Raw genomic sequence first — 25,485 nt, 5'->3', positions numbered from 1 at the left:
TGAGCAATTTGTCCCTTGAAAATAAATAGTGAGCACGCAATTAATACTTGAATTATTTCTCTTTAGAAAGAATGCATGCATCCTATTGGATAGCACCTATATCTCGTTTTCGCTTATAGGATTGTTCTAATCTACCATTCACTACTGCGAGTTCTTTTTATTCTCTTTATTAATTTGGGAGAAATTCTATTTTCTCTAAACAAATACTGCCCTTAATTACAAGAATAGGAATTCTTGGAAAGTCTCTTCTAAAATTCTTTTCTTGGGATTTTCTTAAGGCCGCCATGGCGCCGTCGGCCCTTCGCATCTCCAACTTTGACATTTTTCATCTTTGAAAATTTTAGAAATTATTCAGGGATTAATTAATCAGCTCAACCTCGATTCTTACAATAATCTCATCCAAACCAAATAAATTTCCACCCAATGATTTAATTCGATATTTCTAATTAAAATTGGTCCATGCCCCACTCTTTTTTAATTCAACATGACCTAACTCTATTTTATTTACTCCTAGGAAAGTATTTCTCTGTCCCTCCCCCTTTCACCCTCTCTATTTCTCACTCCTTTCATCTCTATATCCCTCCTTTTTCGCTATTTAGTTTCACTTCCTATGTATAAATGGTTGGACGATCCGGCAACCACGCATACTAATTTCGTTAGTTCTTCACCTTCTTGTATTTTTCCTTTACGGATCTGTACTTCTTTATCATTCTCTAATTTATCCTCTTTTGATATTCAATGCTTGTTAATATCTGCAAAAAACCTAGAAGATGTTGTGAGATATTAGATTTAATAGGAAAAAACAATGGTGAGTATTAATAGAAGGTAATCTGTTGTGGTTTAAAGAGTTAACCTATGTAAAAAAAATGTTAGATAATATTCACGTACCTTAAATATCGCAAAATATAAATGGTCAGAACTCAAGATAAGAAAGCAAAGTATTAAAAAAAAAAAAATATAAAGACGAAGAAAGATATGAAAGTAAACATAGAGAGAGAGAAAGAGCCATAATTTATGTAAAAAGAAAAATGTTAGATAATATTCACATACCTTAAATATCGCAAAATATAAATGGTCAAGATAAGCAATAAAATATTAAAATAAAAAAAATATAAAGATGAAGAAAGATATAAAGTAAATCGTAGAGAGAGAGAAAGAACCCGAATTTGTGAATGTGTGTTGTTGTAACTAATATTTTAGAAAACTTTCTAAATAATCTTGGTTTTAAATTTCAAATTTCAATTTTTTTTCTAGAATGAACATTTCCCCTTTTTAGCTCCAAAAACCCTCCATTTTGGAGGGGAAAACCCCACATTATTTTTGGGAGGTAAAACCCACGTTTTCTTTTGGAGGCAAAACCTACTTTTTATTTAGGTGGGAAAACCTATTTTTTTTTTCATAAAATAAAAATTTATTTTTTATTTTTTCTTATTTTTTCGCTTTAAATTAAAATTGGCTTTATCTTTTTTAATTTTTTGGGCGGGGTATTTAAACTATTTAAAACTTTTTAAGGTACCCTTACCCCCTTGAAAAAATTCCCTCAAATCAAAAATTTAAAAAAAGGGGAATTTCCTTTTTTTCCCCCAAAAAAACCGAGTTTTAAGGAAGATAAGAAAATTTTTTTAGCATAAAAATATTATTTTAATGGTCCAAAACCCGAAAAACTAATTAAAAAGGATTAAAATGGTTGGGTTAAATTTTTTATTTCCAAAGGAGTAAAAAAATGAGTTAGGTCATGTTAAATTTAAAAAGAGAGGGGAGCATGGACCAATTTTAATTCCCTTTGAGATTAAATCATTGGTGGAAATTTATTTTTTTGGATGAGATTATTGTGAATGAGGGGGCTGTTTAAATTTTCCCCAAAAAATTTCTAAAATTTTCAAAGATAAAAAATGTCAAAGTTGGGTGCAAGGGCCGACGGCACCCATGGGGTTTTAAGAAAACCCAAGAAAAAATTTTAGAAAATTTCCCAAGAATTCCTATTCTTGAATTTAAAGGGCCAGTATTTGTTTGAGAAAATAGAATTTCTCCAAGTTAAAAAAGAAATAAATGAACTCGCGAGAAATGGGGTAATTGAAAACTTAAGCAGATAATAACACCCAATGATATGCATTTTTTCTAAAAAAATAACCAAAGTTTTAAATTTACCTACATTTTTTTTAAGGGAAAATTGCCAAGGGGCGTGAAAAAGGAAAAATTAAAGGACATAAGCATTTTGGGGGGCTTTTTTATCCGACACTAGTGGGGATATAAAAAAATTTTTTAAAATTATGAAAATCATCTTTTTTTAAAAAAGGGCTTGATTCTTTTCAAATTGTTGTCATCCATAAATTTTTTCATGATTGTCATTGGATTGTCTAAATGAGGGGGTCCCGTTGGAGCGAACTTGATGAATATGAAGATGAATGAGCGATAAACGATGCGGAATGTGAATGATGAATGAGAATGATGAATGATGAACGATAATGTAATGATGAATGAGAATGATGAACGATGAATATTGTGGGGGGTTTATGCAAAACCTATTTTTGGTCAACTTTTAGCTCAAAAAGAACTTGGTCTCGGGTTTTTAAAAAAAAACCCCGTGTTTACCTGATTTTGACAACTTATAAGTATGGGGAAACTTTGTAAAACACCAAGACTCCCCCCGCATGTATTTATAAATATCAGGTTAACCAAAAGGGTGGAGGAAAATGATCGATTTTGTTAAACAATCAAGTTACCCCCCGTTTTTTCTTAAACACGAAGTCTTTAGAAAGGACTTATTCCCGTTTTTTGTAATTTAGAATTTTAGAATCTCACCACAACTCATTTTTTTTAGGGCCATTCCTTTTTCAAAATGAATGAAATACCGGCATATTCAATTTTCTTTTTGGACCAAATTCCACCCTTTCTTTCCCCCCTTTAATCCCTCCCTTATCGCGGTTTTCCCCCCATCCTTAGCAAAAAACGGTGACGAGGGTATCAGAAAGGGGGTTTTTTTTCCCTCGAGATCCAAAATTTCCTTCCAAAATCTGACTTGTTCACTAGATCATTCCCAAATCATCGCCTCAACCTCCAAACGTCAAAACCAAGTTTAAATGAGGAAAAGGAATGTTAAGATACCGCAAATGTGACAAAAAATAGTCAGAAAACGAAGGAATCTAAGGAAAAAAGAACTTTCCCTAAAGAAAGTTTAAGAGGGAAGAGAACCATAAATCCCCCAATTGCTTTCCCGGGAACAAATTTTGAAAAAAATAAACGGTTTAAACAAAAATGTGTCCGAGAATTAAATTTGGACAAAAGAGCCGGCTTTTAAAAAGGGACAAAGGGGCAAAGTTGAAAAAAAGATGGTCGATGCTATAATGAAATAGCAAAGAAAATAGATCTCAGCGTGGCTAAGCCCCACCCGAATAAATCCAAAAAGGCTGTTAATCCCATCAGGTTTCGCGAGACTACATGAAACGATTAGAAGTAAGATCAAGCTAGCGATGACGTTAGATCCCTGCGATGTAGTGGCTATAATTGATGACCGCTAGCATGGATTGTCTTGCCTGCATCTCTGTTCCGTTTCAGACACCGGTATGCTTCGTGAACTAGATGTTCCCCACCACGTGAATGAAATAAAAGATTTTAATCAGCACGTGCCACTTGGATTCCCAGGAAAATCTCTTCCTGAGCAGATCTTAATGGGAGTGTCGTCTGTGCGTTTCGTCATGGTTAGTTGAAACTCCTATATGGTGTGACCGTTTTTCTGTTACAATTGTTACCGGAGAACGATCGGGTCACAATACTTTCTAAAATGATAGGACATATCATCTCATCAATTTTGGTGTGAAATCTTGGTTGATTTGCGTTATTATGTACTTTTTATATCCCTCCCCCTATGGGAGAAAATAAGAAATCCTCATCTTTGTACTTTATTTGTCAACGTGCACATCCTATGTTTCAATCTCTCCTTCTGCTCTTCCTGCTGACATCTTTTTCCAGCTTTATAGTATACCTTTTATATCCACCAATTTTGTTCACATGCAGTAAAATCATATTGGTAAAGAACAATGCATTGTTATGCATAAAAATCATAGATTACGTTATTAGTTTCTATCATATGTGTCAATGCTCTAATTTTACTTTGGGAATAGAGCGACTTTCACTCTGTAGAGGATTACTGTAAAAGGGTCTTACATTGATGTTGGGGCCCAAGCCTCACCCAAAAAGACAAGGCCCAAGCGACACGCATGGATGCATGCAGGTCGAACCGTCTAGGGTTGTGGATTCTATAAATACTAGAATCTCATACACATTCACAGGATAATAAGAAAGTGCATTCTGTTGTGGGTATTTACGTGTTAAAATAATTCGAGTCAAATAACACGAGTATATAATGCAGGATTAAGTTGTGAAATTATTTAGTTGGAGAGGTTGTTAAAACTAATTATCGCATGATTATCTATATTAGTATATACTATTAGTCAAAATATAAAATACTCTTATAATTATGGAACAAAAACATAATGACACAATGAAAGAGATATCTAATAGACATAATTAAACCATGCATATATATTTTAAAATATAAAAACTTTTGAAGACTGATGGTTCATCTTGTGGCCATTGCTAGTTGTCACTCTTTGTGTTGAGAGGGATTGGTTATATGTGGATGGTTCATATACACCAGACATAAGGATAATATACTTTAGGTATTCAGGAGATAGTTTTTGATCAGGAGATAGTTTTGATAAACTGAAGTAAGAAGAAATAGGATAAGGTGATGAGGAAGTGACAGAATTGCATATGAAATCTGTCAAGTGTGCAGGTTGTGCCAGTTCTGGAAATAGGTGGGAGATTGGGCAGATCAGTGTTTGAGCTGGGTGAAGTTTGTGGGGAATATCACTACTTGGCTGGGATTTAGGTATGAAGATATTGAAAATTTTGGTTGTGTTTGGGCTGTGGAGATATGGGAAAATTTGATGGAGTCGGATGGAAAAAAGGGAAACATCTTCATGAAATACCACATTTTTGTCATAATTTCTTGCATTGTGTCCAAATCAATGAGTTATACCCTTTATAATATGAGGGATAACCCAAAAAAGGGGCACACTTAGTGGCTCTAGGTGAGAACTTGTCCTGCCCTTTGTAAACTAGAAGCATAACATAGGCAACCTATCACTTCAAGAAGTGAGAGTATGAAGATGGTTTCTGGAAAAGAATCTGGAAAGGAGTGAAGTTATCATTGAGTACGGAGGATGGGGTTCTATTTATCCCCCAAAAATGAATGGGAAGAAAAGACTGAAACAATAAACTCCTAGCAACATTCCTGAGGTGTCGGATGGCTTTGATCTTTTTAGAGAATTGGGTATATACAGTGTTGAAGAACAGGGAAGAATCATGCTAACATCAGATTTTGCTTTTCATTAAAAAGTCCAGATAATAGAGCAATCATCAAACAATATGAGTGAAATATTTGAATCCTTGATTAGTAGATGGGGTGAAGGGTTCCAGACATCACAATGTATAAGGTCAAAACACTAAATAGCAACACTATCAGATTTTGAGAAAGCTAAATGCTTCTGTTTGGCTAAAGGGCAAATATCACGGATAAAACATTAGACATGGATCTAAGCTTTCCAAAAGACAAATGTCCTAACCTCTTGTACCAATGGTATCAATATTAACAACAAAATTAGCATAAGGAATTATAGAGGAAGCAATAAAAGTTGAAGGAATTACAGAACCTTCAATAGTCTCAGAATCAAAATATCAAGGGTATATAAATTGTCCAATCTGCTACCTCTCCCAATCACAGTTTCTTGCTGGATTTCAATGGAATTATGAGTGAAGATTACATTACAGCATAGGGAAGATGTTAAGAAACTGATAGAAATTATATTGTATGAAAAGTTAGGAACATAGAGAACTAAGTAGAGAGTTATATGAGGAGTTAAGTGTATAGTTCTAGTGTGAGTGATAGGAATAGTGACACCATTAGGGAGATTGACATAATCATTTTGGATGGGGAGAAAAGGACTTAAACATAGATAGATCACAACACACATGATGTGTTGCTCCTGTGTCTAAAAAAAGCCAAACAAGACAAGATTTTTTGAAATAGCACCAATGAAAGGAGTGAATAAAATTGTACCTGTAAAAGGAGTACAGTGTGAGGGTGAAGGGTAAGGACAGATTCAAGTAAAATCCCAGTATCACCGCTTTTGTGTAGTCGATCGCCCTCTTTTATCCTTTTAAACATCCAAAGAAATTTTCCTGGCCTTGTGCTTGGTACGGGATGACGTCTGGGGCCATAACCCTAACTATATTTATATTAAATATAAACCCCTTTATTTTCTATTTGAGGGCCTCATCAAATAGAAAATCTCATATGATATCTATACTTATTTCCCTTAACAAATAAATACACTTTTAAATTTTACAAACTTTAATCTTTAATAGATCACTTTAATTGAACAAGGCGAGAAGATAGCCATACACATTAAATTAGTCATGTGGAAGCCCAATTTCCCAACCTCATGTAGCTAGCAAGATAGTCAATATAAATTGTTGAAAGTAGTCTAGGTCTTTTGTTCACTTCTCAATTTCTTCGTTTCAATCCCATCAATTCTATTTATTGTATCTTTTTGTGTTTTTATGTAATGTGTTTTACGTTGTTATTGTAGTGTTTATTATAATGTTTTAGATTGTAATTTTAATTAGAATTTTTATTATATTTCTATAAGAATAAGTACTGGGCAATTTTGAAGACTCTCATTAATATAGAATATTTAGTGAGGATAAAAAGGAGAGTATCAATCAAAAGGTAACATGGTATGAATAAAATATTTGTAAATATATGTATATGGTATGCAACAGCATTTTTGAAAGGTCCTAAAAAGCAATATAGTACTATAGATAATTAAATGGTGTTTTGAGTTAAAAAACTTAAAAAGCTAAAACAAATCTTTTCTAGGGACCATTATAAAAATATTCTTGGCTAAGATACCGAGTTAGGATGATACGTTGCTTAGTATTTGAGATTTTAAAATTATTGGTTAATATAGTTATTTGGAGAGAGAAAGAGTAGATGTAAGTATTAAATGAAGAGAAGAAAAGTTGAATATTCTTTGGAAAAGAAAAAGTGGTTGAATGTGTTAGTTGAAGAGAAAAATTTATCAAAAATAAAAATGTGTTATCCTTATTGAGATAAATTAAAAAGAGAAGATGTGTAATATAAGTTGACTGAGGGAGTGGTACTAATTTTAATAGTGTGATTTGGGAAGCCCAAATCGAAAGGCAAAAAAACTGCTGCGGAAGGACGGAATCAAATCGTGTTCAATATTTGTTTTTTTTTTATCCAGCCAGAACTAATCAAATAAAGTATGAGAAGATAAGCTAAGATCGACTTAGATCTAACAAATAACCGCTACATGTATAATAAATGTTTTATGGTGATTAATAAGTGTAGGCACATTCAAGTTTTAGGGTTGTGATTTATGATTGTATACAATAAAAAAGTAACTTTGGCTAGAGATTCAACCCACAATTTAATTATAGATGACAATCATGAGATAATTAGTCATAACTAACCCCGTGACTAAAATAATCTCACAACTAATCTATATTATATCTTATAGATAAAACTGAACACCACCTTAGAGTATAAACATTAGAAGTCACATTTAGTGTGAGTACATGTTTTAAGAAATGTAAAGATTAGTGAAGTATAAAAGTTAGTAGAATATGTGATCCATTTTTTTATATTGACTTTATGATAAAATGTGAGTGAATATAAAAGTTGTATAGTCTTTGCGTTTAAGCTCGAATTTTGTCTTCAGCTGCTCAGTTCTTGTGCGGGCTTCTCTGTATATGGTAAAACAAAAAAATTTCATTCTAAATGAATAATATTAGTAAACTTTTTGATTGATATATTTTGGTTTCTACTCTACGTAGCTAACCAAATTCTGGTACTGATATTTTAGTTAGTTCTTGATTCTATTTTTTTTTTTTTTTGGTTCCTTGTGATGAATGACAAAAGTTCATGAAACAATGGTTAAAACTTGTTGATCGGTAAAGATTTGGAAAAATTTTAACTTCAATTTCGATTCTTTATCTAGGGAAAACAAAAATTTTTTAAAAATTTATTATTTATTCTGCATTATGTATAATTGATATTAGCAAATTTTGGATTGATTTGCCTTTGTTGCTGATAAAATTATGATTCATTGTTAATTTTACTTATCTTTTGGTTTTCTTATATTAGTGAAAATACTGGTCATATGGATGATTACTTGCTTGATGAAGCTTTGTAAAATTTAGATTTGAATTTCTAAAATCTTAAAGTTGGTTAAGAAGTCTTCGATTAGGATTGAAGAAATAATGGATGGTGATGGAGAGATCGAGGTTTCGGAGCATGTACTAGGCCCAAATTCAGATTCTTCTAGTAGTTTCCAAGCATCGCTCTCATCCGATCCGTTTCTTGATGATTTGTTGAGAAATTACGAAACCTGCAACCACACTCACACTTGCAATCCTCCCGGCCCGGGTGCTAAACATACTCACACATGTTACCACACACACACTCGTGTCATCCCCTCCGAGGAGGATGGGAAAATCCCAATTTCTCGGCAAAGGAGGCATTTGGGGAATCGGGAGGCTGTGAGGAAGTATAGGGAGGAAAAAAGAAGGCACAAGCCGCTCATTTGGAGGAAGAAGCAAAGAAGTTGAGGCTCATGAACCAGGTTTTGATGGAGAAGTTGGAGAAGCGAGCCTTTCTTGAGGCGGAAATCTTGAGGCTTAGAACTCTTTGCTTGGCATACAAGGGAAAGTAGACGACGAGTTGAGCAAGTTCCCCTTTCCGGATCAGTGCAACTCAATGAATAGTTCCGGGGGACAGAATGTGTGAATAACTTAGGTTGCAGCTTGGCTGGTGCCATGATTCAATGTGAGGCTAACATTGAGCTATCTTGATAATGGCTTCAAGTGGGTGAGTAAAGGTACATTACAATGTGGTCATGCTTAAGAGCTTATAGGTAGAGACTAGAGTGTGCAGAGTTGTTTTTGGTTTTGAGTAAACAGATTGCTTATAAACGTTAGTTTGAACTTTTGATACAACCCTTGTATTGCTGAGGAAATTATGTACAACAAACTTTTGTTCCAAGTGTTAACTTTTTAAAAAATGTTGTAGATGTATATAGACGTCCATTATTGAGGTTGGCGTTCTGGTTTGCTTCTTTAGTTGGCTTCTATTAACATGACCCTGCATTTGCATTGTGATCCTTATACCTCTTCCGTCACACATGAGTATGAGATGCATTTTTGGTAGAGAACGGGTTTTAATGCACATTAGTAATTAAAGAAATTTAAATTATATGAGCATGTATTTACATATCCAGATCTTACGTTGGCTCGCTACGCCTCTCCATGGTTCGTACTTACCACAAATCTTCTAACCTAATCCCAAACTCAAATTCTGATTTTCATGGGATGAACGTATAAAAAAATATCGGAACTAATCTAAAGGGAAAAAGAAATCTAAGTTCCAAACTAAGCTAAGGTTTCTGAAATCTGATTCTCTTTTGTCGTTGATCTAGTCTAATATTTATATAGTTATAATAATGTGTTAGGTTAGGGATATACGAAGGTTGGATGGATTAAAATTGTTTGACTTTCACCAATTAAATGAAGTCCATTATTTTGTACCATCATAAAAAATATTTTATTGTCCGCCCAATTATATATTGTAATCCGGATTTCCACTTTACTTAATAAATTTCTCTGTTCTAAAATATATGCATGAATTAATTTATTCTGCGACGGACTTTATTTAATTAATATATATCCAAGAGTGGTCTAGTTCAAAATTAAATTTTATTTCTCATGTAATAAATTCCAATTTGGTTTCAATAATAAAATCTTTTCTGAACTCCTTATCCGGATATTATCAAATCGGGGCCCTACCACACAATTTAGTGCCTAACATGCTAATTAGATATTAATTACATCTTCCAAAATATTAGGTATACTAGATTACATAAACTAGCATCTATGGTAACACCCGACTTTTTAATTGCACTAGAAAGGACATCATTTGTTAAAGACGACTTTCGCGTTTGTTTTCTTTTTTTCGAATAAAAGAAAAATTTTACTTTTATGGATGAGCAAGAGAAATTCGTTTTGTGGGAATGATCGAGTACAATGTTATCTGTTGTCTTTTGTTTGAAGAAACATGTTTCATTGGGTGGCTTATTGGATGGAGATGATGTTTGCGTTGTTGATCGATTGAGCAAAGAGAGAATGTGTTTTGTCACTTGTAGAGGTGGCCAAACCAACGGACCGTTCCAAGTCGGAGAATCGAACCGGAACGACGACGGTTGGTTTGAAATCCGTTACGATCAGTTACGGGCGTTACGGTTCAAAAAGTAAGCAACCGGAACCGCGTTAACCGCGCTGGAACCGCCGTTAACCGGGAATATGTAGCCGTTCGGTGGTTCGTAGGTTGCAGCGTAGGTCGAAAAAGGACGGTTATCGCGGTTCAGGTCGAAAACCGGTTTTGGTTTTGCTTATGATGACCCGATGCTCTATACAATTAGCCGACTTATACGGCTACGGCATGGCTCAAGCTCAAGGCACACCTCAATGGGATCGGTAGCGAGTTAGATTTTTATTTGGAAGCACGCCACCATACTTTAAGTGATGCAGGTCCTACACCCGCCCAAATCGATGTCCTAGAGTGGTGGGGAACACACGAGAAAGATTATCCCATACTTGCGTTAATGGCTAAGGAGATCTTTGCAGTCCCGCTCCACCGTTGCCGTCGAGTCCGCTTCGTGTTGGAGCATGTGTCTTGGACGTGAGAAGAAGCAAACTCTCCGCGAGAAATATGGAAGTTGTGATGTTACTTGATGATTAGGGAAAAGTGCAAACGCTGCAAGAACCAGATTGGGATGCTCGTGAAGAGAGTGAGGAAACCTTCCCGACACCGAGGATGAAGGTGAAGAATCAAGGCCAACCGCGTCAACCGCCAACCAACAAGGTAAGCAAGGTAAGAGAACTACTGGACTTTGATTCCACAATGCAATTGAGCATTAAGGATACGTAGGACCTCAACTTAAATTTTAAATTTAAGTGCAAGTCCTTTTCCTTTTATTTCTTTTTTTTTTCCTAATTGTTTCAACTTTACTTTTAATATGTTTTTTGTAAATTGTAATTTTGTATTTAAATTTTAAATTCAAGTGTATAGTTGTATTGTTGTATTTTGTAACTTGTAAGTTGTAAGTTGTAACTTGTAATTGTATTATAGAAATACATTCAAAGTTTCAAATCAATAAAATTGCAATTCTTTATCGTTATCATTTATCGTTATCAATTATCTTTGGATTTTACTATAGAATTTAAAAGTTATAACTATAAAATTTAAAAAAAAAAAAAAAAATTGAACTGGAACCGCTGAAAAACTGGCGGTTATAAACCGGAACCGGAACCGGCGGTAATCGGCGGTTAAACCGAAACCGGATAACCGGTATCCGGGCCGGTTACAGTTCCACCAATCGCCGAACCGGAACCGGCGGTTTTTGAAACGTGGGACTCACTTGGAACAACATCAAGTTATTACGAGAGAATATGTTTCGTCACTTGAAATGAAATACTAACATGGGCCTACTCAAGTGAAGAGCTTAAAGTCCAATGTCCAATTTAACTACAAAAGTTGGGCCATTTAATTGATTTAGCTTACAATCATCATATTGAGCCCAATACGTCAATTATATTTGTTGAGCCCAAAATATTTCTTCCTTCACAAAGAGTGGCGTATTTTCTTCTCCAGGACCAGCAGCGTCTCTCAATCAGCTCAAAGAAGACTTCTGATTTTCTCCAACCCGTATACAAAAGGCCACCATATAAAAACTCAATTAACTTCACTCTTTCCCTTCCATAACGCCATTCTCAAAATTTTCTGTGCACAAATTCGCTCTCAAGCAGCAAAACAAAACAAGAGAAATTAGAGAGAGGGTAGAAAGGAGTAAGTTCGGAGTTGCAGCTGCTCACCAGGGGGCAGTTCGGCGCTGTGGGAAGAGGAGTCGGGCAGCAGGGCGCAAGGAGATGGTTTGCGGAGAAGCAGCAGCCGCTGAACTGGAGCGGGCTTGCGGTGATGCCATCGGGCTCTGAACGGCGACGCAAGGACGGTGACAGAAGCAATGGTGAACGGGTGACAGCCGCGAGAGGGAGATGAGTGCGGTGGACGTTCAGCATAACATTGAAGAAGATACTCCCTCATGTCCCCATTAAATGTTCCATATTAGTAAAAGTGGTTAGATAAAGTATAAGTGAAATGTTATATACTTTTATATATAAATTTTATAATAAAATATAAATGAGAATGAGTTAATGGACATAGTCTACTATGAAAAGGCTGAAAAGTAAATGAGCATTGATGGAGGCCTCAAATAAGGAAATATGAGATATTTAATGGAGCCAAGGAGTAGCAAATAAAATATTCTAATATATTATGTATTCATACATAGATTATTCTTCTCTCAAATGCTTTCGTTGAACGCTTGTTTCATTTTTGTTTTGGTATTGCTGAATATAGTTTCTTTCAGTTGTTGAAATATTGAGATTGGATACTCTATTTGAATGGTTAAAATTGCATGTTGATTCATGTTGCGAGCTCATTGATTGTTTCCCTTTTTCTTCCCGCTTCTTAAAATTTCCACTAGTCACGATTCAACCGAACTTATAGAAAGGGCATCGTGACACCTATTGATAAGTCAAAGTAGTGTATAACTAAAACGATATATACAAAGATTAAGATACTAATCACCAAGATTTCGTATTTATGTAGATTATAGTAAAGACACATCTCAACTTTTGATCCACTCGTGCTATACCGATCCAATGTTAATAGTTTCTTAGATAAGAAAATTTTGGAACAAAAATTGCAACATTTCACGGTAGATAGTCAAATCTTATCTAGGTGTTGAAATTGTTTTACTTCGCAAGAAATCAACTCGCATCACCAAATGCGTGACTTGCCTTTATTTTAGCAATGAATTATACCGCAAGTGTACGAGGTTATTATGGTAACAACAAGCATGAGTATCGTATCTACAAAATTAATTAGCTCCTCGAATCATAATCTTTTACTATTTAGACAATTCAAATGTGAGTGTGGTTTCTAAAATCTTAATTAGTTACTCCATCCGTCCCATAAAAAATATGGCATATGATATGACATGAGAATTAAGACAAAATTGGTAAATTAAGAGAGAAGAGGAGAAATGTGGTTAAAGTAGTCTTAGTGGATAGTGGGACTCCCATTATTATGTTTTAATGGTGGTATAAGTCGTAAATAACCTCGATGTATGGGTTGGGATTAATTCCAAAATGGAATGTACATATTTTTGTTTGACGGATCTAAAATAGAATGTGCACATATTTTTATGAGATGGATGGTATTAATTTAAGAAAATGATAAGAACGAAAGAAGGGATGATTTGGTGTTTAGAAAATATGAGAAAAATATAGAGTTCTAGGATCCAACAACAACGACTTAGTATTGCTTTATATCAACAAATTGTGACTTTGTCTCTAGGTTTATTATAAAAGTCGCTTATCATAGAATACTTTCTAAGTGTACTTAAACAGTTGATTAATATTAAAGTTTCTCTTTTCAATATTTCGAATCTAATTCCTATAGCTTCTAAGACTTAAGACCTCACTAAGGTATCCTTTCTTGAGTGCTAATAATCTAAGTTATGATTGTTTATTTAAATCACGAAAAGCAACATATCTCTAGATTAAATAATACACACAACTCCTACCCTAAAGCTGGCAAAACAAAAAGAATAATAAAAGCAAACAACAATCAAAAATTATAAAAAGAGATAGGAAAAAGTTCAAATCAATTAATCAAATATAATAATAGTAGTCTTCAACAAAAATTCCACAAAAAATGCTTTGCCACACAAGTCCAAAACGAAATATATTCATTAAGATCAAGTTCAACATAGGTGAAAAAACTATTGCTAATTATCTCAGAGGTGAATCGAGCAGTGATAATCCTCCGTCTTGATGATGAAATTCTACACAACAGCTCTCCCTTGCTCTTGATGAAAACATCATGCTGAAAAATTACCCGAAAACGTGCCCAATGCCTTTTATATTTAGGGCTGAAAAAGACGGCATTCCACGAATTGCTCAAATCGTTATGGGGCATCATAACATTCTGGCTAGTCATAGATGTGCACCTAGCTGACAGGGACGGATCTAGAAAATGATCATAGAAGGGGCAAAATACATATGGGGTACTATTTATTAGTATTATTTTTTCAAAACGAGTGAAAAAAAGAAATGACTCAAATAAGGTGGGAGAGTGAGTATATATGAAACCTTTGTCGAACTTTTAAAAGGACTTCTTTCCTAAATACATACTCCACTATATACTACTAGTAACACATTGTAGGATATTTAGGTGTTCTCTATTATTGTGATGCTTTCTTTTCCTTGTCATAAAATATTAGATTAAAGAAATTTTCTAATTGTTTACAAATGTGACACAAAGTCCATCACATCAATTCGATTCGCATCCATGTTACTTGCATTAATAAAATTAGAAAACTTTAATTCCGGCAGTTCTGAAAAGGTTGTTAGACGAATGATGATGAAGAATGATTAAATTACGTCTGGGGAAATTATTGTTGAAAAAAAAGACGAGAACAAATTATTAAGATAGACTAGCTAGCTCGATCTTGGTACATATATTATTATAGAACGTTAATTAGTATGAGAACAAAGTAGATTATAATTAAATACTGTAGTATTTATGAGCCTCTAAAAGATAGCACGTCTAAAAAGAATTTGAAAAAAAGGAAAAACCAATATACTTGCAATATATTCACGAGTCTTCCAAGTACTATTAGCCAGCATGTAATTAATGGAGATTATACATGTGGGGGTATGTATGATATGACCAAACTATTCATTAGTAGTGGGGAAACTATTAGTGTGACAAAGAATTCCATTAACATAATTTTATTTTAGTATAAGTTGGAGCACTCAAAAAGGGCTTTATAAAAGAGAGATTATTTGAAATAGTGAGGAGGCAGGTGGCGAGGAAAGTGATGTCCAACAAATTGCACTTATTTATGCCAAAATATTCTTCATAAGTGGAATTGTTTTTAAATACATCAAATGTTGCAAACCACCACCATATATAGACTACATTGCAATGATAAGAATGATTAGACTTAGATGAGAGGCAAACCCTAAATGGAAGGGATATGCGAATGATTTTGGCCATTTTAGTGTCACATTTTTGTATACTTGGTGAAATAATGTGCTATATAGTATTATTTGAGCATTACCTTAGTTTGATACACGTTAATCGTTATTTATTTTGTTTTTTATATTTAATTTAATTAAATATAGCATTAAAAATATTATTAACATTTTTTATTTCATAAATTTCATAAAATTTATTGTTCAAATAAATAAATAAAATATCAAATTATATCCTTTTGATGAATTTTGTAAAATAAAAAATGTCAATAATATTTTTTTTAATAAATTTTATGTATAAAACAAAAAAGCAACGCTAAACGTGCCTCAAATAAGAGTTATGCTCATATAAGGTAAGTAGAAATTGCGAATCATGTATATATACTGGTTAAATATAATCTGTTCACAATATGTTTCTTTATCACGTAAATACTCCCTTTTATGAGAGAGCGTACATCCAAGTGCAAGAAAATTGTAGTACTAGTATTTGTATGTAATACATGTAATCAAAGCGAAGTACTTACAAGATTATAATTATAATCATATAAACCCTAAACCCAACCCAACCCAACCGTAAACCCTAAACCCTAAACGGATAGGCATGTTTTGGACAAGATTATAATTATAATCATATAAGCCCTAAACCCAACCCAACCCAACCCAACCCAACCGAACTCTAAACCCTAAACCCTAAACGGATAGACATGTTTTGGTCGTAAAGGGCCACGGCATATATCCACATAAAGAGACATATTACACACGATAAATAAAATGATTCCAATTTAGAAAATTGAATTAGACCCACAAGTCCACAACCTTAAAATTACATGTCGTTTCATTCAAAAATAAAAGAAAAATGTGTGTTTCTACTAGTACTCTATAAAATACTAGTATTACTTCATCAGCCATAGATTTCCTGGTAAATGAATTTAAAGCAACGCATAGCAGATAGATCCCACTTCAAAGATCTTGTGCGACATACTCGACAACAAAGTGTTGTTTGACGCCATTTCCTCAAACTATGAAACATAAAATAAGGATTTAGTTAAATCCATCAACAACTTCATTCAATGATGACAGATTCATAGTCAACTCGAATTTCTAATGCCATATTAATATGACGAGGATGCTTCACAAAAAGATAACTAGCTCACAACTTTAATCTTTGATTGAAATAAATATATATAGTCACTTTTTGGTGTTAAAGCATGTAACTAATTGACAAGATGGGGAACACACACCACAAAAACATGCACAAAACATAAGTGGATTAAGTCGTGAAACAGTAACGACATCACTAAGCATATCCTTGGGTCGATGACGATGTAGTGAAAGGAGAAAAGCAAAAGGCAACATGCTTGAGTGGGCTAAAGTGAATGATTCATGTTAATCAAGTTGCAAGTCAACAAAGTCACTTTACTTTGTTTAGGCGTTTGTTGTGTGTGTCCTTGAACATTCCAGAGTGTAGAAAGCCCTTTTCCTTGTTTCTATCCATATGTCTGCACCGTGCCCTGTTATATGGATAAACTTCTCAACAGTAATGAGGAGAAGGGGAACAAGGGGAACAGGTCAAGTCCCACATATGGAACTAAACCGGACCTGTAAAGTTCTATGGACGTCACATCATTGCACCTCCAGCTGCACAAGTTTACAACTAATTAGGGGCTAGAGTTCATGAGAATAGACAATACGAGTACAAATGTAAAATAGTAGTACTAACATATAATCAAGAAGGAGAAGAAATTAACACAAAAAGGAGATTTTTGAAACAATGATGATTGAGAAAAATATCAACCACCTGGCAGAAGTCCATATTAATCAACTTGGTCTAGTTTGACTTTCCGAATTCTAATACAGTTTCTCTTCCTTCTGTATGTAAACTTTAGTGCTGTCTATTTGACTTTTCGAACTCTTGTATACAGTAATCCTCAAGGACCTCAACTTGCTCAACTACTAAAGCAGAGGGTCAGGAACAGCCTGCAAAACCACATCAGGTGAAACTTGTCGATCAGCATTCACTTTAGCAGCTGAATCTTACATAAGAGGAGCTGCAATTACATGGTTATAGAAACTATTGATACCCGTCCACCCTAAGCTACTCTAGCTCAGATTCTTAGTTGAGATCAATCCTCAGAGAACTGGGTAAGGAGTAGCTATCAACATCAGATATAAGAAGTGTAGATAACTCTTTCTAAATGAACATTCTTCAAAGAATAAGTGAAACGCATATTCTGCGCACATGAATGGCAATGCTAGTAGGTTTTCTTAGACACATTAAGAGTATATTGTTGTCATTCCCGTACTCAGTATGAAAACATGAAATAACTATACAGAATAAGATCAGTCACATGAGATAAAGGCATTCTCTCTATAGCAAAAAAAGGCCAAGAATAAGTCCTAGTACCCTACCGCAATCAATGGCCTCATGCTAAGACAAATAATGAGTATAGCTATATTTTGAGATATATCAATTCCATATTGTTTACATCAAAATCGATGCAGTTACAAAAAATATTCAATTTGATGACTGGAAGTTTTCACCTCTCATGTGGTGCCACAAAGAATAAAACATGCATATCTTAAACCCGAACCTACGAGCATGTGCATGATGTGACTTTCACAAGAAAAAAGGGTGCTAACCTTCTATAAGATTTATCTCGAGCCTGAATGGAAACATTGTAAACGCTATACAATCATACAAACAGAACAATGTGTAGGAGATTTTGTATCATCGTCATCTTCTTCAGCATCACCAGAAAGTTAGAAATAACAGTCAGTGGTTTGAAAGTAGCAGCTATATCACCATCAATGGAAACATTCTTCCCTTTCATGAAGTTTGGACATTAATTACTATAAAAACTTTTCACGCACAACACTGAAAGGCCAATTTGCCCTCCCAAGGAGTACTCCCCAAAATGTATATAAACGATCAGAGCATCTGCCATTACACTTTTCTATCATCAGACATCCAGGCAACACAGCCCAGGTGGTTCTGATTTGGAAAAACAAATGTTGAAATTCTTGAATTTGCAATATGCGAGGACTTCTAGAGTTCTAGATCCACATAAACATAAAGTGGTATCTAGACGGATTTAACAATTTGATTTCATCATTAACTCAACTGAATATAGAAATATCTCAGAGCAGTCAAAATGGAGGAAGCATATTCTGATCCGATCACCTTTGAAATTCATCCAACAACTTATATTCCGTAGCCTTGTTTAAGTCTCCAAATCCAGCTAAGTAATTTAAAACTTGTAAGCAAGCTTTTGAAATCAGCTATAGTTTCAATGGGTGGCCATAACAATGAAAAAGCCTCAAGGTCGTGTAGGAGCGCCAATAAACTGCAATTTCTTCCTCGACTCCTAGATCCAGGACTGTTATCAGGATCAGGTGTTTTAAAGAAATTCACCATGCCCCCGCAGAACAATAAAAGAACTAAATGGATTATCACTTGAGCACACTATAAGAGGGATTTATGGCCAGCTCTCTTTCCCTTAAATTTTTTCTTACTCTCTCTAATTCTTTCCACATACCACTGTTGGCGTATATATTTGACAAGACCACATATACCCCGGAATTCCCTGGTTCCAACTCTATCAAGTGCTTAGCAACATGTTCCCCTAGTTTCACATTCCCATAATTCTCACAAGCGCCCATCAAGCACCCCCATATGACCGCATTAGGTTTCAATGGCATCCCCTCCACCATCAAGATAGCCTCATCCAGCATACCTGCCCGACCAAGCAAATCAACCATGCACCCATAATGGGGCAGCATTGGCTCGATTCCATATCCATTTTTCATCATGTTGAAATAATATTTCCCTTCTTGCACCATACCCCCATGGACACATGCAGTCAACACTCCAACAAAAGTGACATGATTAGGCGTAATGCCCGCTTCAACCATACAACTGAAGCACTTCAGCGCATCATCCACATGTCCGTGCGCAGCATAACCAACAATCATGGAAGTCCATGAAGACACATTCTTCTCCTCCATATCACAAAAGACCCTGTAAGCCAAGTCCATCCGACCACACTTTCCATACATATCAATCACAGAATTCATTGTGAGAACATCCTGTTTTTCCAATCTATTCACCTGAAAGATAAACTTGTGCAACTGAAGAGCCAAATTCAAGTCACCCAAACTCCCACACGCCGAAGTCACACAAACCATAGTCATATCATCGGGGCAAATCCCACTTTTCATCATTTCTACAAACATATTCAGCGCTTCCCTGCCACGCCCTCCCTGCGACAGCCCTGCTATAATAGCATTCCAATGCCCCACCTTTCTTACAGCACTACTACAAAACACTTTCTGAGCCATATCAAATTTTCCCCCTTTCGAATACGAGCTAATCAAACCACTCACACAATACATATCGTTCTTCATTCCATACTTAATAGAAAATCCATGAACCTGTCCTGCCAACACAACATCCAAATTTCGACTTGCCGCTTTCAACACAATTGGAAGCGTAAATTCATCAGGTGAGACGCCAGCACAACGCATGGCAATATAAACAAGCAATGCTTCTCTGGGCGATTGAAGCCGGAGATACGTTCTACTGATGTTATTGTAATGAAAGGAAGCTGGATACAGTTCTAGAAAACGGATTTGTATAATTTGGGCAAAAATTTGGCGTAGTTGCTTCAAATTGGAGCACTTCGATACTAGAGTAGCTAATTCTTTGGGATTGGATATGATTTTTTGATAATATGTGTGCAAATTAGAAAAATCGTCACATGCGGAAACACTGTTTACATTCTGACTGAAATTGCGGAAACTAGAAAAATGGATTCTGGTGAGTAATTTATGCTTATGCATCGAGGCGTAGGAGACAAAATCAAATGCTACAAAATGTTTGAAATAATGGCATACTTCATAAATTCATGAACAGTATACGGAAGGAGAACACCGGAAGAGTACCAGAACGGAAGGGGGGAAATCAGCTGTGGCGCCTCCGGCAACGCCGTCGACGACGGTGATTCAATATATGAACTGGGAAGTATACTGATCTTCAAGCTGTACCCTAAATTGGCTCTAATTATAAGGAGTAATAATTACTCCTATAATATTATTTTGACACTTAATTAATTATAATTATTATCTAAGAAAATATTGAAAAAAGAAATACCCAACTTCTAAATTTCTATTCTCTAATTTGCTCAGTTCTTCGGAGGAAGCACATGTTATTAGTTTAACAAAGGTAAAGAAAAGTTGGTTGAAAAAGTTAATGAAACACACTTTTTATATTGATTTTATAATAAAATATACTAGTGTTAACACCTGTGCTATGCACTGGCCAAAAGATTTCTAAATAATGAAAATATATTAACTTAAAATAAAGAATATAGAGTAAATAAATATAGAAATATTATTTACAGATTTAAACTGATTAAAATAAGTATTTGTAATATTATAAAAAATTAAAGATATTATAAACAACAACAAAAAGATATTTGTCGATGAACCATTTCATATTTTAGTAGATGATTGTATACTATTTTCATTGGAATGAGAAATGTGGTTAAGTGTATTAATTGAAGAAGAAAAGTTTTAAAAAAAGATAAAAGTGTCATTTTATTTGGGACAAATTAAAAAGGAAAATGTGTCATCTTAAGTGAGTGATAAAATTTGCTAAAACTAATACTCCTGCATGGCCATAATTAAAATTTTAAAACTAATACACCTACATGGCCATAATTAAAATTTTTACTAAAACTAATACCTTCAATTTACTAAAAATAATATTCCTACGCGACTATAATTAAAATTTACTAAAACTAATACCTTCAATTTACTAAAACCAATATTCCTACACGGCCATAAATTAAATTTTAAATTATCATTTGTTAATACGAAGTAGGGTTTACTTAATCCTAGTTATTTTTGGTCCAAAACATATTAGCTTAGCCCAAATTCACTTTTAGGGTCTAACGACATTTTTCAATTCCTCCCAATAGCACTTTTCAATTCCTCCCAGCGGCGCCTCTCTTTCTTAGTTATTTCTACCTCTTTCACGCCACAAATTTTACTCCAGATTCCTTGAGTTTGTTTTGTTTGCTAAGAATATGGAATGCGTATAATGTGGAATAAAAAAAATATGGAATGCGTATGATGTGGAATTTTACTCATAGATAATATTTTCGGATTAAAAAATTATGCTCCACTTACATATTATAAGATTATAATGAAATAACAATTTAATTAAATTTCATATCACAATATGGGCGAAATATATGAGAGAATATTAGTAGCAAACATTTTCGTATCTTTATTGAGAGAATATGAGAGAATATTGGCAGCAAACATAAATGAAATTACAATTCAATTAATTTTCGCATCTTTATTGCGCAATTGAATTTATAAAAACACACAATTTAGCACAATTGAAAATCTATCATTTTAAGATTCTAAATAAACAATGCTTATAAACAAAAAATCAATATCTAATGTCTAAAATATAAAAAATTAATACTATTTATATAATACTCTTTTCGTTCCCTCATAGTCGGGGAAAATTTTTTTGGCACAGTGTTTGAAAGGAATATTTAGTGTATTAAAAAGAATAGATATACTCTCATTAATTTATTAGAATGATGCAATCTATTTACATTTCCTTATGTACTTGAAAAATTGAAATAAACCGAGCGACTATATTGTCATATCTTCTATTAATCTATTATATTTGATAGATGTTAATGTATATGTAATTTAGTAGTACCATCAAAACTAATTAATATGGTTAGACGTTAGACGACTACATGAAGTATAAATAGAGACAAAGCAAAAGACAGAAAATGTTTACAAAAAGTAATATAATTATTTTGGGTTCTTCTATATATATATATAATGGAAAAATAAATTGTCCATTGTACAAAACAAAAGTTCAATCAAAGATAATAAAAAAAGTCCAAAAGTTACATCAATTATATAGCTTCTTGAAGAACTTTTGCACAAAATTTAAACAAAGTAGTGATTCAAAAGTGTAAAGCCCCTTCAAACAAAATTTGATTATGATATTATGATTTTCTTAATTTTAATAATACATAGTGTATTAAGTTAATTTAAATTATTGTTAGATTATAATTATTTAGAATTAAATAAATAAAAATAGAATAAAACCTTAAATTATATCCCATAAAATTGATAGTATATGATATGGAGTATTAATATATGTTGAATTTGCGGTTTTGATTTTAAAATTTTTATAATTTTAATTTCTTTAAATTCTTAATTTTTTTAGTGTTACAACTCAGATCATATAACCGTATGTTGTTAAAATTTTAAAGCTATTTTAATATTTTCTTCCTAACTCTTTAAATATAGATAATATTAATAAAAATGAGTTTATGATTATTTATATTCTTAATTTTAAATCTCAATTAGTTGACAATATATGATACAATAAAATATTTTAAAATGTAAGTAGGAGTCTCATCCAATTATTTTCACAGTATTATACAATTCCTAAAATTATGGAATATGATCTTATTTTTTGGAAACAAACAAAGTAATACGTGTACATCTTGATATATTGATGATGGAAACAAAATAGTGCATATTTCATGGTATTATTAATGTTAGTAAAATAGTCTCAATCTAAAAAATAGTTATGTCATAGGCTATATCCACAAAACTTGCAATAATATAAGAATAATTGATTTGATTTGATTTTCCTAATTTGTATTTGTCATTGTCTCTTCCGTAAAAGAGTACTCCTAATTGGTGCATAAATAAGTATTCCTAATTGAATGGAATATTTAATTTGATTTTTCTAATTTGAAATTTTCTCCAGCCCAAGTCCAAGCCAAGTCCATGACTCAAAACCCTAACATCACTTATTACATATAATTAGATATAAAACCCAATTTAAATTACATTTTTATAAATTTTTTCAAAATCATAAAATCCACACAAATAAGCCCAAATAATACATTCCAGAAACTAAAATTTCAACACAAATAAACCTAAATAAAAGTATACTACATTAAATAAAATTTCCTACAAACCCTACACAAAAATGCGGCGCCTCCCTCTTTCTCTCATCCAAATCGGCGCTGCACTCTCCCTTCCCATCTCCCCTTTCTCTCTCAGTCGGCATCGCCGCCGCCACCCTTCCTCCGGCGTCCTCCTCCTTTCTCTCTCACTCTTTCTCGAAGCTCTCTCCTTCCTCCGTCACGCCTTCCTCCCTCGCGGCGCTGCTCTGCTTTACTCGCCATTGCCGTCGCCTCACCCGGTTGCCCTGCCGCTTGTTTCACGCCTCCGCTATCTTGCTGCCGCCGTTGTCGGTAAAGATCGGATCTTTGAAGGTGGCGGCTCACTTTCTCGTATTCAGTCGCCGCCACTGCCCTGCCTCCATCAGCCATGCCACCTTCGTCACCCAGCCATCCCGCCTTCGTCACCCATCGTCGGAGCTGTCGCCGGATTCCAAGATTCATGCTATGCTGCAATAAAAAATAATTATCAGTAAATCAATCAATAAAAATGCAGATTCAATTTAAGGTGTGTGTATGTATAGGTGTTTTATCTTGTTTGAGAATCACTGTTTCATTAGACCATTTTTTCGTCCAATAATATTTGTTTCTTTTCTGTCCAATAGTTGCCATTTTTCAAAATGACCAAAAGGGTAAATAAAATAGCTTTAGATTTTTCCTCCAAAAAGAATAAAAATGTCTTTTCACCAAACTGTCACTTTAAATTAGGATAGATGTGAAATGAGTTAGTGGAATGTGAGTCATACTTACCATTTATGGTAAAAATGAAGTGTTACTCTTAATTGGCGACGAACCAAAATGGAAATTAGTAACTCTTATTCGAGGACGGAGGAAGTATTAATCACTAATGATTATTCATTGAAAATAATGTTAATATCCACCCTCTCTGCCACTACCCCTCTCTATTTCAGACGTGAACCATTTTATTTCACAAAATACCTTGATTTTTCACACCCTTTATTCAGAGAAAATAAAAAAATTCTACCAACTTTAAATTACTTCCAATTTGCTTATGCTTTTGATCACCCGCTTTCTCTTTTCTTATAATTTCATTATTGAAATTTTCTCCACTTGTTGTTGTTAAAGATTTAAGATCCAAAAGGTCCTTTTTTTTAAGGTTGTAGATTTGGATAGGTGAGAAAACATTTGGCTTAAGTGACTAAAATCCACAAGATACGACTTCTTCAACTTCACAATTTTTCATTTCAAATCTCAGTTAGTCCTTAGTTTTACCTAGACTCTTCTCATCTATCAACATTCCACATTTGCTTCTACCTTTCTTTTTAAATCTTCAAGTTCATCCTTCTCACCATATAACAATTATTCTCTCTTTATCACATCCATTTTTCTTTTCTTTTTCCTTTTTTTATTTTTTTGTCCATGCTTTGCAAATAGAACTGAATTTTAGAATAAATCGCAGATTTATCCATGAATGTTTGGAGTAACAATCTAATCTCTTAATTCGTCTTGCTCGTTTTATTTCTTTTAAATGTTTTTGCATTATCTTTAATCTTCAAATCAAAATACCTTTTATTATGTGTTTTGTTCGCTCTAGAGTTAAATAATCTTTACCTTCCCTTGGATCGACAGTCGAAGTACTACATTCGACGTTGTATTCCTGTAGTATTGTTGTTATAATTGAGGTATTTTTATTAAACTTGTGTGATCTTGCACTTGATATTTGAACTCGAAAATTACACATTAATGCCCGCGAGAAAGATGAACTGAGAGCTCCCTACCGGTGCAGGAATTGCGGCGAAGAGGGGCATGACCGAAGAAATTGCTCAGTCGGTCGTGTTATGTAGGAGTTATTGACATTTGCAGAAGGATCCTCCCACTTTTGGTTTTCCTAAATTCCCAAGAATATTTGATATAAAATTATGCTATTTTTGAATAAATTGAACATGCAACTGCAAGTGATGAAGCTATTCATAAATAATTTATTTTGAGTATTTAAACCATTTTTTCTTGATTTAGTTACTGTGGTCGCTAATGGGAAATCATACTTCTTTATGTTGTAATAGGGCCTGTTGGTAAAGACATGTTTCATTGGCAGGCAACAAAGGTGGCCTTGATAGATGTGTGTAATTTAGTAGTTTTATAAACGATGTGTTGGAAGTTGGAACAAGTCATTTTTTACAACTTGTTTATTAATGGATATGAGTTCTTAATGGATCCGAGTTCTTTGTTTTCACTATGGAGTAGTTAATTTTGATTCATGCGTGCA

General features: G+C 33.8%; 1 protein-coding gene and 1 pseudogene across 8 annotated transcripts; one reads left to right on the top strand and one right to left on the bottom strand.

Moving 5' to 3' along the window:
• The first annotated feature begins 7,778 nt into the window (after window positions 1-7,778).
• Window positions 7,779-8,875, top strand: LOC125195212 (annotated as a pseudogene).
• Window positions 8,876-16,004: 7,129 nt separating this feature from the next.
• On the bottom strand, window positions 16,005-20,273 carry LOC125196778 (pentatricopeptide repeat-containing protein At1g77170, mitochondrial-like). Of its 8 annotated transcripts, none has more exons than XM_048095401.1 (5): window positions 17,887-20,181; window positions 17,042-17,223; window positions 16,846-16,884; window positions 16,667-16,757; window positions 16,005-16,265 (listed from the first exon to the last, which is right to left on the bottom strand). In XM_048095401.1, the coding sequence occupies exon 1, from the start codon at window positions 20,083-20,085 to the stop codon at window positions 18,697-18,699; it is 1,389 nt and encodes a 462-aa protein (XP_047951358.1). In that variant the 5' UTR covers window positions 20,086-20,181; the 3' UTR covers window positions 16,005-16,265; window positions 16,667-16,757; window positions 16,846-16,884; window positions 17,042-17,223; window positions 17,887-18,696. The 8 variants fall into 8 exon arrangements, 7 of the variants coding, with proteins under 7 accessions (XP_047951358.1, XP_047951357.1, XP_047951359.1 ...); XM_048095400.1 differs by having other exon boundaries at window positions 17,045-17,223; XM_048095402.1 differs by having other exon boundaries at window positions 16,667-16,745; window positions 17,045-17,223.
• Window positions 20,274-25,485: the final 5,212 nt, after the last annotated feature.

Source organism: Salvia hispanica, chromosome 6 (assembly GCF_023119035.1).
Source record: "Salvia hispanica cultivar TCC Black 2014 chromosome 6, UniMelb_Shisp_WGS_1.0, whole genome shotgun sequence".
Lineage (NCBI taxonomy): Eukaryota > Viridiplantae > Streptophyta > Magnoliopsida > Lamiales > Lamiaceae > Salvia > Salvia hispanica.
Note: the sequence above shows the minus strand (reverse complement) of the source record. Positions and strands in the feature narration are given on the sequence as shown.

Coding starts and splice junctions, on each gene's coding strand:
- LOC125196778 (XM_048095397.1), bottom strand. CDS start 20,085: ATGCATAAGCATAAATTACTCACCAGAATCCATTTTTCTAGTTTCCGC.